Source organism: Salvia miltiorrhiza, chromosome 5 (genome assembly GCF_028751815.1).
Source record: "Salvia miltiorrhiza cultivar Shanhuang (shh) chromosome 5, IMPLAD_Smil_shh, whole genome shotgun sequence".
In the NCBI taxonomy this organism is placed as follows: domain Eukaryota; kingdom Viridiplantae; phylum Streptophyta; class Magnoliopsida; order Lamiales; family Lamiaceae; genus Salvia; species Salvia miltiorrhiza.
In genome coordinates this window covers 47,638,902-47,651,726 of record NC_080391.1, presented here as the reverse complement: position 1 = coordinate 47,651,726, position 12,825 = coordinate 47,638,902, and the positions used below count along the sequence as shown (strand labels likewise).

At 35.2% G+C, this 12,825-nt stretch overlaps 1 protein-coding gene across 1 annotated transcript; it reads left to right on the top strand.

The window, feature by feature from the left end:
• Window positions 1-6,147: 6,147 nt before the first annotated feature.
• Window positions 6,148-7,947, top strand: LOC130987067 (F-box/kelch-repeat protein At3g23880-like). Its single transcript, XM_057910653.1, has 2 exons — window positions 6,148-6,285; window positions 6,591-7,947. The coding sequence occupies exon 2, from the start codon at window positions 6,593-6,595 to the stop codon at window positions 7,646-7,648; it is 1,056 nt and encodes a 351-aa protein (XP_057766636.1). The 5' UTR covers window positions 6,148-6,285; window positions 6,591-6,592; the 3' UTR covers window positions 7,649-7,947.
• Window positions 7,948-12,825: the final 4,878 nt, after the last annotated feature.

Here is a 12,825-nt window from a genome sequence, read left to right as displayed (position 1 = left end):
ATTTCTACATCCACAGTATCAAAAATATTATGAGTCTCCCAATATTGATTTCCCTCAATGCATTTATATAAAATATTATTTTAACTTTGACTTAAAATACCTTATAATAATTGACCCAATTGGACTTTTGCACTTTTTGTAATGATCTCCGATAGTGCTTCCTTTGGCAATCCCTTTCAAGCATCTATCATTTCGACATGCTTCCTTTGTATATATACTACACGGTCTTTCTCAACCACTTTAATTCAATCATGGGTAAGTTTCATCTTATATTTTCATTATTTACAAAGTCGGGTCGAATGAAGTCCTCTTAACATATGTCTGATCAATTTCATCGCCTACAAGTACCTTCATCAAGTACCTAATGATGATACAAAATTAAAAATATATATGGTTCTCATCCTTGAAAAAGTTATCCAAATAAATATTCACAACTCATTAGATTTCTACATCCACCATAACAAAATATTATGACTCTCCCAATATTAATTGATTTCCCTCAATGCATTTATAGAAACATATTTTAAGTTTGACTTAAAATACCTTATAATAATTGACCCAATTGGACGTTTGCACTTTTTACAATGATCTCCAATAGTGCTTCCTTTGGCAATCCCTTTCAAGCACCTATCCTTTTCACATGCTTCATAATACCACGACTCTTGCGGGTGAAAGTCCAATATTGTCCCTTTGCAGTTAAATGTTCCACACTACAGATTTTAAGAGCACAAATATAAGAAATATGTTTTAGGAAATTACACACTAAAATAGCTCGTAATAAATAAAATATTACCTCTTCTGATTTTATTAAGTCGCATAACCTTCTAGCATGAGCAGCATCCAACCATTCATTCCTATTCAGTGCTTGTTGACCGATAGATATATCGGTAATGGTATCATTACAGCTAGAAGATCTACTAACACCACGCCTTAACGTAATGTAAAAATAGTCATTATATATTGGAACAACGTAAAATGCAAAACTTATACATAAGTGTAGATGTATAATCAAAATTCTCATTTACCTAGACAATGTTAAGCAAACACTAATAATAATGAATTATTATTAAGTTGGCAGTATAAATTGTTAACAATAATTGAATTATCAAACACAATTGATACTTTCTTAATTACTTCGGCAAATAGCTAAATCATCTTTATGCAGTTCATATGCTATATGAATTATTTTATTTACTATTATTTGCATAATGGATTTCTATAAGTGTTAGATGCTGAAAATTTTATACCATAAGCTATGCATATAAATACAAACCTTAGTATAAAATCTTTCACTTCTTTTATATCTGGACAGATGAAAAATTTGCTCGCATTCTTCATCGAGGAAACCTTGATTTGGCCTACAAAAAATTGAATTAGTAAATTCGACAATGGAGTTTGGATATAGGTAAGTTTTATCTTTATGAATGTTTATGTTTAGTCATAATAATTAAACCTCGGAATGTGGATATCATTGCAAATTGCAATGCCACCATTACAGGCTCTTTGTCTTCTGTTGATTTGTTCTCCATAAATGTTTTCAATTCATCGGCAAGTGATCCCCATAAGACACAGGTTACTTGCGTGCCGTTGTTATAAAGACATCAGTAGAACTAAATATTAACACAAAAATAGAAGAGAACAGAGGAGAAAGAGAAAAGAGCGGACAGAATAGAGCAGAGTAGAGAGAAGAGAACAGAGCAGAGATAGAAGAGAGTGGACAGAGTAGAGAGAAGAAAGAGCGAGAGAGCAGACAGAGAGCGATAGAGTCGAGCAGAGAGAGCAGAGCTCGAGATAGCAGAGCAGATGTTATATATAACCAAAATGTATTAGATAATAAATATAAATTAATAAAGACAATCATACTCTGCATCAGCTAATGTTATGTCACACTTGGATGCCTTGCCAGTTCTCATTTCGACCAAATCTATGTTAATAGTGTGGGTCATAACCTCTCCAAGAATATCTGCACCATGAATATATTTTTCAATGTCAAAATATAGTCTACAATACACATAAATTGTAATATGACTTTCATGATGTTTGGTTTAGCAAATTATACTAACCCCAAAAGAAAGTGGGATCGTGTGTAGGAATATCTGTAAAGGGAATAAAATTAAATCCATTTTCTAGAATTTTGAAGCCTTCATCCGGTTGCTCAATTTTGGTGGCAAGGCCGAAGCCAATCATATACAAGTGATCGACCTTGGCCATTTGAAAATTGGGCTTGTTCTCCATTACTTGGAAATTTTGTATCATAGTTATATTTCCCTCTCTCAAAAGAAGCATAAACTTTCGTTTATTTCCGACAGAGATAGATGCTTGAATTTCATTGCCCTACATGACAGATAAATTTTTCAAAAGGTAAACTAATGCTTGCATAGAGTAATTAGTTTATATAAAATCTAGATTATCTCAAATAAAGTTATTATAAAGCATTACCCATTCATCGATTAAAATCATCTCCAAGCCTTTTCGGCCTGATAAATCCTTTTGAACCCAAAGCCGCAATATTCTAACGACGACACTTTTATTTCAAGTTTTTTTATCGATGGAGTTGAGTTGGATGATTCCATTCCTTGTAGTCATTTCCTTTGTTGAGAACAAAACAGATAAATATCTGCTGAAATAGAAAGTTTTATTAAAAAATAATAAAAAACAAAACATATAAATATCAGAGAGGAAAGAGCAGAGCAGAGAGAGAAGAGAGCGGACATAGTAGACCAGAGCATATATAAGAGATCAGAGCAGAAAGAAGAGATAGCGGACAGAGTAGAGAAGAGCATAGAGAAGAGAACAGAGCAGAGATAGAAGAGAGTGGACAGAGTAGAGAAGAGCAGAGCAGAGAGCGAGATAGCAGAGCAGAGAGCGAGAGGACAGAGTCAAATATGTGGAACAGAGACTAATCAAAAATCACCAACCCCATTTCACATCCAACACAATTAATTTAACCCACTTAGGGTAGAAAACGATTTAAAATACATGAGGAGATTGAGAGTTGTGATCAGATCAAATATGAAGATGATGATGATGATGATGAAGAAACTTTCCAAAGTAAAGTAGTTGACTTGGACATATAATTGCTCGAGTTTTATATAAAAAAGTTGGCTAAATATTTATTAGCAATTGACAATTACTTGAAAGAGCCATTACAACCAAGCTTTTAATTTACTAAATTATACTACTCTTTTACTGAACCTCTTTGCAAGCTAAATCTTTGGCAGGAAGAGGAGAAGATCAAGGGCAGCTGCCTAAGGTGAAATGAGGGATATTTATTGTTTTATCCAAAAAAAAAGACATATTGTCAATGATAAACTAAAAGTTTCCAGCATCTATTACTATTCTCACCGGTAAACTTAATTTGATGGTGTGTTTAGAAAGTTAGACTAGGACATTTTAACACTTAAACATCAAAGTAAGTTCGCAAAAAAGGATGATATTGAACTAACCTTGCAACAACAGAATCCCCAGACGAAAAATAGTAGTACCTGTACACAAAGTTAGATTAGAGATGTCAAGCTATTGAGCATAATCCAAAATCACCAAAAATATCGCAGATATACACAGAAGTGAAACTCATCCAAATAGACCACTGTTACCCAAAACATTATCAAGTTAGGAATATAAGAAACCTATTGATGCGCATTTAAATATATAAGTAGATATGATGGTATGAGGAATAGATTATCCAATCTAGATCATAGATAGGTGAACATATTGAGTTCCTGAGGTGTTAGGGAACTCAAAATACATCATAATTACACCTTTGAGGTACATGATCGAGAAAAAAATGCAACTCAAAATTGTTAGAAATTGAGCTCGCTGTTATGGCTCTGTCACTGCCGGTCAGACTCTGCCAATCTGGCTCTGGATGTTCTGGCTATGCAGATCTGGTGTTGGCAGTTCTGGATCTGGATGCTCTGGTTCTGCTACTCCTGATCTGGCTCTGGTATTGGCTGCTATGGTGTCGTCAACTTTGGTATTTGCAGCTCTGGCTCTGGATGCTCTGGCTCTGCTGAATATGATCTGGCTCTGCTGCTCCTGCTCTGGTTTATTGTGACTGGATTCCTCTTCATCTTCCTTTAGCAGACTTGGGAGAAAGAGAGGCCCAAGAAATTTTGAACAGAGCAGAGAGAGAATAGAGCCGACAGAGTAGAGCGGAGCAGAGAGAAGAGAGCAGAGAGCAGAGTAGAAAGAGAAGAGAGTGGACAGAGTATAGCAGAGCATAGAGACCTCCAGAGCAGAGCTGACCTCCAGAGCAGAGCTAACCTCCAGAGCAGAGCTGACCTCCAGCGCCAGAGCTGACTTCCAAAGCCAGAGCTGTTCCAGAGACAGAGCTGACCAGAAGAGCCAGAGCTGACCAGCAGAGCCAGAGCTGACCAAATGACAGTGCTAGAGCTGAGAGTCCAGCGAGTCCTGGATGCTCTGGCTCTGCTGAATATGATCTGGCAATGCTGCTCCTGCTCTGGTTTATTGCGACCGGATTCCTCTTCATCTTCCTTAATTTAGCAGACTTGGGAGAAAGAGAGGCCCAAGAAATTTTGAACAGAGCAGAGAGAGAATAGAACCATGATCGAAATAAAATAACATTAAACCACACATGGCAATAAAGTTCAATGAGCCAATAAGTTCGAATCTTCAACCACATATGCTTCATTATCTCCAAATAATTATAGATTGCATATCTTCTTCTGTTATAGTCCAACCATTCTTATCTCCAAAAAATAGAACTCAATAAGTTCGAACCTTCCCACAAAACTCAGAACCTCAAAGTTGAAAGAATTAACTGTTCTTGCTCCACGGACGAAGAATGACCTGCAACTTTTCCCTCTCTCTGCAATTTCTAAAGCCCACTTGTAGAAGAATAGCCTGCCAAGAATTTAAATAAAAAATCAAGGTGTATGGGTAGGATTAAATACGCTGATTTGCCTTTCCAAATCTATCACTCCAAATTACTTACCTTGAACCATGGATCTGTAGTGTGGGGTGCAGCCATGGATGAAGCACCTCCCAAATTTGTTGCAGCCATGGATGAAGCACCTCCCTAATTTGTGCCATGGAAATTGAAAGAGAGAGACTGAATCTCCCAATTGCACAGCCGATTGTTTGAGATTTGTGGGAAGATTTGGCGCCGATTGTTTGAGAAGGAGTGAGAGAGACTAAATCTCTCAATTACACAGCGGATTGTTTGAGATTTGTGGAAAGATTGAGACTGGAAACTCATATTGTGAGAAAAATTGAGACTTTGAGAGATGTAACGGCTGAAGCGAGGAATTGAGACTTTGAGAGATGTTGAGGTATTGAGACTTTGAGAGCTTTGACTTTGTAACGGCTGAAGCGAAGCAGCGAAGCTTTGTAAAATTGTGAGAATTGTGAGTAAAAAGCGAGATAATGTAAAATAGGAACTGAGACTTTGAGAGATGCTGAGGAATTGAGACTTTGAGAGCTTTGACTTTGTAACGGCTGAAGCGAAGCAGCGAAGCTTTGTAAAATTGTGAGAATTGTGAGTAAAAAGCGAGATAATGTAAAATAAAGCATAGAGAGAAACAATATGGGGGCTGAAATATATATGTATTGCTTTATAGAATTGATAGATAGATAGATGCCATAGAGAATGGAGGCCGGATAACATAGACTTCTGCTAGGTGCCAACCTATCTATTTTGTGATCAAACTTATATAGTTATATTTGACCTTTTATTATTTAGTATAACATAAAATAACTTATGCCATTTATAAATTTACTAATCACAAACTTATATAGTTATATTTGACCTTTTATTATTTAGTATAACATAAAATAACTTATGCCATTTATAAATTTACTATCGCTTTTGTTTGGTTGATATCCTCATTTATTTAGACTTTATAATCAAGAGGAGTTCTAGCATAAGTCATTGTGTGCATTAAATATATGATGAAAACTATTTAGATATGAAAATTGATTAAAAATTTAGAAAAAAATAAGAATGAACGAAAGTTAAGAAAAATTATAATGGAGCGATTATACAATGCCACATAGGATAAGATTTATTTTGATAAAAAAATAAGAATAAATGAGAATTAAAAAAAATTATAATAAAGTAATTATATGATGCCATGTAGAATAAGATTTACTTTGGTATTATATATAGATTACTACTAGAAATTAATAAGCAAAGTGTTGATCTTCTCAAATACTTTTTATAACAAAAAGATAAATTAGGGCTGCTGCGTTTCGGCGAATTTTGGTTGCCCCTTGCTTGAACCAAAACCTGATCTTCGATTCGGTTGCACAGTACAAGAGGAGGTTTGTGGATTTACGAATTGATGATATTGTTTTTCCTTAATTTTTTCTCTTTTAGAGATCGAACGAGTTAATTGTTTCGAATAGTATAAAAAATTGTGAACTAGAAATTTGTTATGTGACTGCAGAGGATTGGAGGATGATATAAATTGACTGTATAATTTGTTTTGATGAAAGTAATTAATTGTTTCTGTTTTTAAATATTGACCTAGAAATTTGTTATATGCGCTTTAGATGCAGATGAGGATGATGATAACAATTTTTTTTGTAATAAAATAATATATATTTTTTTGTTTTGTATTTGGTAGGAATGGCTGGGTTTGCTGTTGTTAGTAAAGATGAAAGAAATAAGCATCGCTTATCAGTTATGTGTCCAGTAGAGCTGTCTGTATCTGAAAATCTCAACGTTAATTCCTTTAAAAAGGGTGATACAGTTCTTGGTGGTAGTTGTGGTGGATTGTTGTATTTCCATGGCGATTATGGCCACAGTTTCATTTGTAACTTAAAAACTAACCAAATGAAAGTCCTTACTCCGCCCAATTTCTTACCCCCTCCAAATGAGGGCTCTTTGACATATAGTGGTCTGGGCTATGATGCTAAATCTGGAGACTTAAAGGTGATAAGAGAATATGTTCAAAATTATATACGTAAAGTTGATGATGAAACATGTGGAGGAGATGGCTATCATGGTTGCAAGTTTCACACTGAGTTGTATTCGTCGAAAGATGATGAGTGGAAGAAGATTAAGCAAGCTGTTGGTTGTCTCACCGCTGGTGTTGGTGTTTTTGTTGAGGAGACTGGGAGTTGTTATTGGGTAGCAATCGTTGACCCCTCGAAACGAAAGATAAAAGAGTACCTTGAGAGGCACTCGATTACGGACCGGTGGGCTCCTCATGTTCTGTCATTTGATTTTGCTACTGAGAGCTTCAAACTCATCCCTTTACCAGCCACAGCCACAACCATCAGACCTAAATTTTTACTTTGTAAGGTTGGTGGTTCGATAGGTGCTCTTGCCTATTGGAAGTCTTGTTCTTCTGAGTTGTGTATTAAGGCTTTTGTAGTGGAAGGAACATCGTGGGGTGTATTATGTGATGATATCCCCCCACTTGCTGATGTGGAGAGACCCTTGGGTTTAAAAGATGATCGCTGGTTGTTTGTTGAAGCAAAAGCGAGTGATAGTGGGCAGCTTATGGTTTATGATTTGTCTCAAAAACAGTCCAAGAAACTCAATATCTACGACTATCCCGGACGCATGCATGGTATTTCTTATGACGCCGAGAGCACAGATCCACCACTGCCACGTTCTACACCGATAACTGATTATTATCTGTCCAAGGTGAGGAGCGGTGAAGAAGATGAAAGTTGACAACGGCATTTAACAAGTTGAGCTCCTGCCATCGGAAAAGAAAAGATATTTGAAGAAAGCCATGCTTATTATTTCATTCTTGTACTATGATTTTGTTTCTTATCCTGCACCTGAATGTTTCTGGCTGGATAGATCAGAATCGACTCCCAATAGCACTAGGGATGGAATACAAAAGTTACTACTCCCGTTGGAGAGCTCTCACTAATTCTCTATCCTACATGACACTTCAAAATATTTTTGTTCCTATTTTTCTAAAACGTTCATTTTACCCCTTCTTAATCTATATTTAATTTTAATCATTATAATATTAGCATTATTTTAAGCATGAGGGAGGAATCTCGAATTTTTTGAAGTAACTGACGAGTATCCCATGATTTGTTTCAATTGTCCGCAATTACGGGACAAATTCAACGCCAAATTTATCTCTATGTCTTTGCTATAATTTTTTTTTCCATATCCAAAGCTTTGCATTCTCTAAGAAAACTATGCAAATGATATTTGTATATATATTTCGCCATAGTGACAGAACAAAACAAGTGAAGAAATCCATAGTCGTAAATTATTGTTATGTTTTTAGCTTGCTTTTCGTGTCCATATTTATTCAAATGTTTAGTTATATGTTTATTATGAAAAATATCTATAATGAAACTATGCAATTTACCTGTTTTCCTGTACCATCGATTTTCCAAAACCTGTTGTGTAATTCTCATCTAGCCAATATCGCCATTTCCATACATTTATTCTGCTTCTGGTTCGAAGAAACGATACTTTACTTAATTTTGTCGTCTAAATTCACCTATGAATATTTGGATGAATAAAAAATTAAATAAATGTCTACTATGAAACTTATTGTTCTATACGATTATATTATTTAAATGTCCACCTTATTTTTTTCATGTATATATATTTCTATTTATACATGGGTAATATTATAAAAATGTTTAATTCTTGCCCCCACTAGGTAGAAATTTACAGATTAATCAATAAATCACATTTTTGTACTTTTATACTCCCTCCGTCCCTGAAATAACTGAAATAAGTTCCTATTTTTCCTTTTGGGACGTCCCCCAAATAAGTTCCTCTTTCTTTCTTTCCATTTTTGGACAACTACCCCACCACTAATAATACTTTATTTATTCTTACTTTTCACTTTTTCATCACTTCCAATACTAATTATAGTAACACTTTTTCACCTTTTCACCACTCTCAATACTAATTATAACATATTTTTCTCCACTATCAATACACTTTACCACTTTTCCTTAAAACCCGTGTCGTCCCCAAAGAGGAACTTATTTTGGGGACGGAGGGAGTATATTTTTAGGCGTTTTGTACTTTATATTTTAAATTAGTATAAAAGATAATATTTCCTTGAATTTTTTCTTTTATATCTGTTCAAAAGAAAAGGGATATAATTAAACTCTATATTTTTCTCAAAAAGGATAAATTTTCTTTAAAAAAAAATGAAGAACAATTTCTTATTCCATACCAACGATTAGTTTCAATATTTCCATGAAGCTTTTCTCATTTTAACAAGACATAAAGTCATAAATTGAAGATCAAAGTATTCACAGTAGCTTTAGTGATGACAACTATAAATGTAGAAAAAACTTTTTCTACTATGAAGATTATAAAAAGTCGACTTCAAAATGGAAAGGAAGTTCGTAAATGGTTTCTTGCTTACTTATATTGAGAAGAAATATTTTTATAAAGTTGATATAGTGCCGCTATCGAATACGAGTAATTGTAAGAAATTAATTATCATATAAATATTTTATTATATATAATTTTCACAAAAAGCATTTTATTGTCCTACAAATGTCCTACATACTTTGCCCCCCCCCCCCCCCCCCATCCTCGGAGGCTTAGATTTACCATTCATTATAACAATTTATATATATATATTCATAAATTAACAGTATTAAATAAAGAAACTTAATTAAAGGTCGCGCCACATGGAACTCAAACCCAAGACCTTTGACCTTAGGCATTAATCTCTTACGCTCGGCCAACACACGCACACAACTTATATTTTTAAATTTAAATGAATTCAAATAATTAAAAATATCACTATACGAATTTGAGACGAGAACAATTTATAAAATAAAATTTTAATCATGTCAAAACGGGTATATGCATACATACATTCTAGATGTGTTCAAGTGATTGAAAACATTTTCATATATCTAAATATATTATCTCTTTAATTCGGATAATTAACAATATTAACTATATGAGACTGCTAAGGAAGTATGTAGTACCAATAATTGTAACATTTTATCTTTATAAATTTAAGTGGGTTTGGGTAACTATAAGAATCATTATACGGATTTAAGATGAAAATTAGCAGTAAAATCACATTTTAATCAGTTTTGAAACGAGTACATATGTATATATTCTAGAATATTCAAATGGTTGAAAATATTTTTATATCCAAATATATGATCTCTTTAATTTTGGTAATGAGTAGGTACTGCTATATGAGATTGGTACAAAAACAAGTAGTACAATCACTTTTTAATCCAATCTACGACGCACACGTGCACGCGCGCGGAAAAAACACACATACCCCCACCCACCCACCCACACACCCACACACACACACATATATATATATATATAGGGGAAGGCTAAAATAAGAACGTTTCTTAAAATATAAATTAGGAACCATTTTCAGCCCTTAGATCATCAAGATCTACGGTTGATTCATCACCTTGTTGGATAAATTCATGGTCCTGAGTTCGAATCCCAAAGGTAGCAAAAAATTATTTTTCGCAATTCATGCCTTTATACAGTTTATTCATGCGTGTTATACATAAAATTCATGCATTTTTGCTGGTTCGTAATTCTTAAAATAAGGGTGGTTTATTGAATAACTGCCCCCTATATATATATATCTATCTATCTATATCTATATCTATATATATATATATATATATATATCAATGTGTTAAAATATAAATTTCTTTTAAAATATAATATAAGAACCATTTCGAGTCCTTAAATCATTAAGATCTACAGTTGATTTATCACTTTGGTGATTAAATTCAAGGTTCTTGGTTCGAATCCCAAAAGAGAGTGAAAATTATAATTATTTGAAATTCATATATTTACACAGCAAATTCAGACGTATTCTACATAGAATTTAAATATATACAAGCGATTTTTCAAAAATTAAATTTCTACCGTTAGATTATGTGTATATCAATGGTGTAAATTTGTTCCTATTTTATACTTTAAGATATATATATATATATATATATATATATATATATATATGGTTAGATTCTATGGAAACACAAAGTTAGATGGAGAAAGGAGACGCAATGTGGTTCGTTAGATCAATCTTGATCAAAGGCTGAGATTAAAAGTTAATATAATTAAAATTGGTAAGATTCATATATCCCTAAAATTACTCACTTTCCATTCTCTCTCCCTCATCTCTCTCTCTCTCTCGTCCCCTCTCTCATCTCTCTCTCTCATCTCCCTCTGTAAATTCTGCCGCCCCCTTCATCTTCTCCGGCGAATGTTCAAGGTACGGAGAAGGGGGCGGTGGCCGGAGTTCAGAAGTTCAATACCACAAATTCAAAAGTTCACAGAATTATATGTATAAGTTCAATAAAATTATCTGTAAAATATGCCGCTCCCTTCCTCTTCTCCGGCGAATGTTCAATGTACGGAGAAGGGGGCGGCCGCCGGAGTTCAGAATACCAGAAAATCAAAAGTTCACATAAATATATGTATAAGTTCAATAAAATTTATGTATAAGTTCACAGAATTATATGTACAAGTTCAAAAGTTCTCCGGCTGAACTTGGGCGGCGGTGGCTCTGAACTTGAGGGCGGTCAAAGGCGGTGGTGGTTGAAGGCGGCGATGGTGGTGTGGAGAACATAGAGAGGACGGAGGGAGGCGGCGGTTGAAGATTTCGATGGCTGAACTTGGGCGGCTGTGGCTCTGAACTTGGGGGTTGAACTTGGGCGGCGGTGGCTAAACTTGAGGTCGGTCGACGGTGGCTCTGAACTTGAGGGCGAACGAAGGCGGCGGTGGTGGTGTGGACGAATCGAGGCGGCGGCGATTGAAGGCGGCGATGGTGGTGTGGAGAACGTAGAGAGGACGGAGAGAGGCGGCGGTCGAAGTGGCTCTGAACTTGGGCGGCGGTGGCTCTGAACTTGGGGGCTGAACTTGGGCGCCGGTGGCTGAACTTGAGGTCGGTCGAAGGCGGCGGTGGTGGTGTGGAGAACAGAGAGAGGACGGAGGGAGGCGGCGGTCGAAGGCGGCGCGGGTTGGGGCGTTCACGGTGACAGGGGGCGGCAGAGAGGGAGAAGAAGAGATAGTGGAAAAGGTGGCGCCGCGCTGAGGGATTCGAACCCTAGGCGGCGCGGGTTTGGGTGGTTCACGGTGACAGGGAAAGGGAGAGGGAGAGAAAGAGAGAGGAGAGAGGGGATGGGCAGAACGTGAGAGAGAGAGATGAGGGAGAGAGAAAGTGGAAATGAGTAATTTTAGGGATATATGAATCTTACCAATTTTAATTATATTCACTTTTAATCTCAGCCTTTGATCAAGATTGATCTAACGAATATATATATATATATATATATATATATATATATATAATATAGAGGAGCGTTCCAATGAGATCCCCTATATGTGGTGAGATCTTAAATTGATTTGTGGGTGTTGATTTCATGTATTCTATGGCTGATATTTACCTGGAGGGCGAAATTTTTTAGCAGAGTTCGAATCTTGGAGGGAGCGAAAATTTTACCAATTTTTTAATATCGTTATTCATCAGTATATACTGCATTATTCATCAGTATATATTGTCTTATTCATCGTACTCATGATCTCACGAAAAATAGCAATCTCACTGGAGTGCACCCCTATATATAGAGAGATTGGATTAAATAAAAACATTTCTTAATGTACAAACTAAAAATTATTTGGAATTAACTTATAAAATAATTGCACTTCAACTATAAAGTATACGCGCTTTAGTGGTCTTGAGTTCGAAACCCAAATGAAGCATAATTACAGTGCAATTTATTTTCACAAAAATGCAGATACTTTATACGTTAAGTGCAGTAACTTTATAGGTAAAATGCAAGGTTTTTAGTTTTCAAATGATACGGATTTGTGCGGTTGAACACTAGCCTTTTTATTTTAATTAATTAATGGAT

Coding starts and splice junctions, on each gene's coding strand:
- LOC130987067 (XM_057910653.1), top strand. CDS start 6,593: ATGGCTGGGTTTGCTGTTGTTAGTAAAGATGAAAGAAATAAGCATCGC.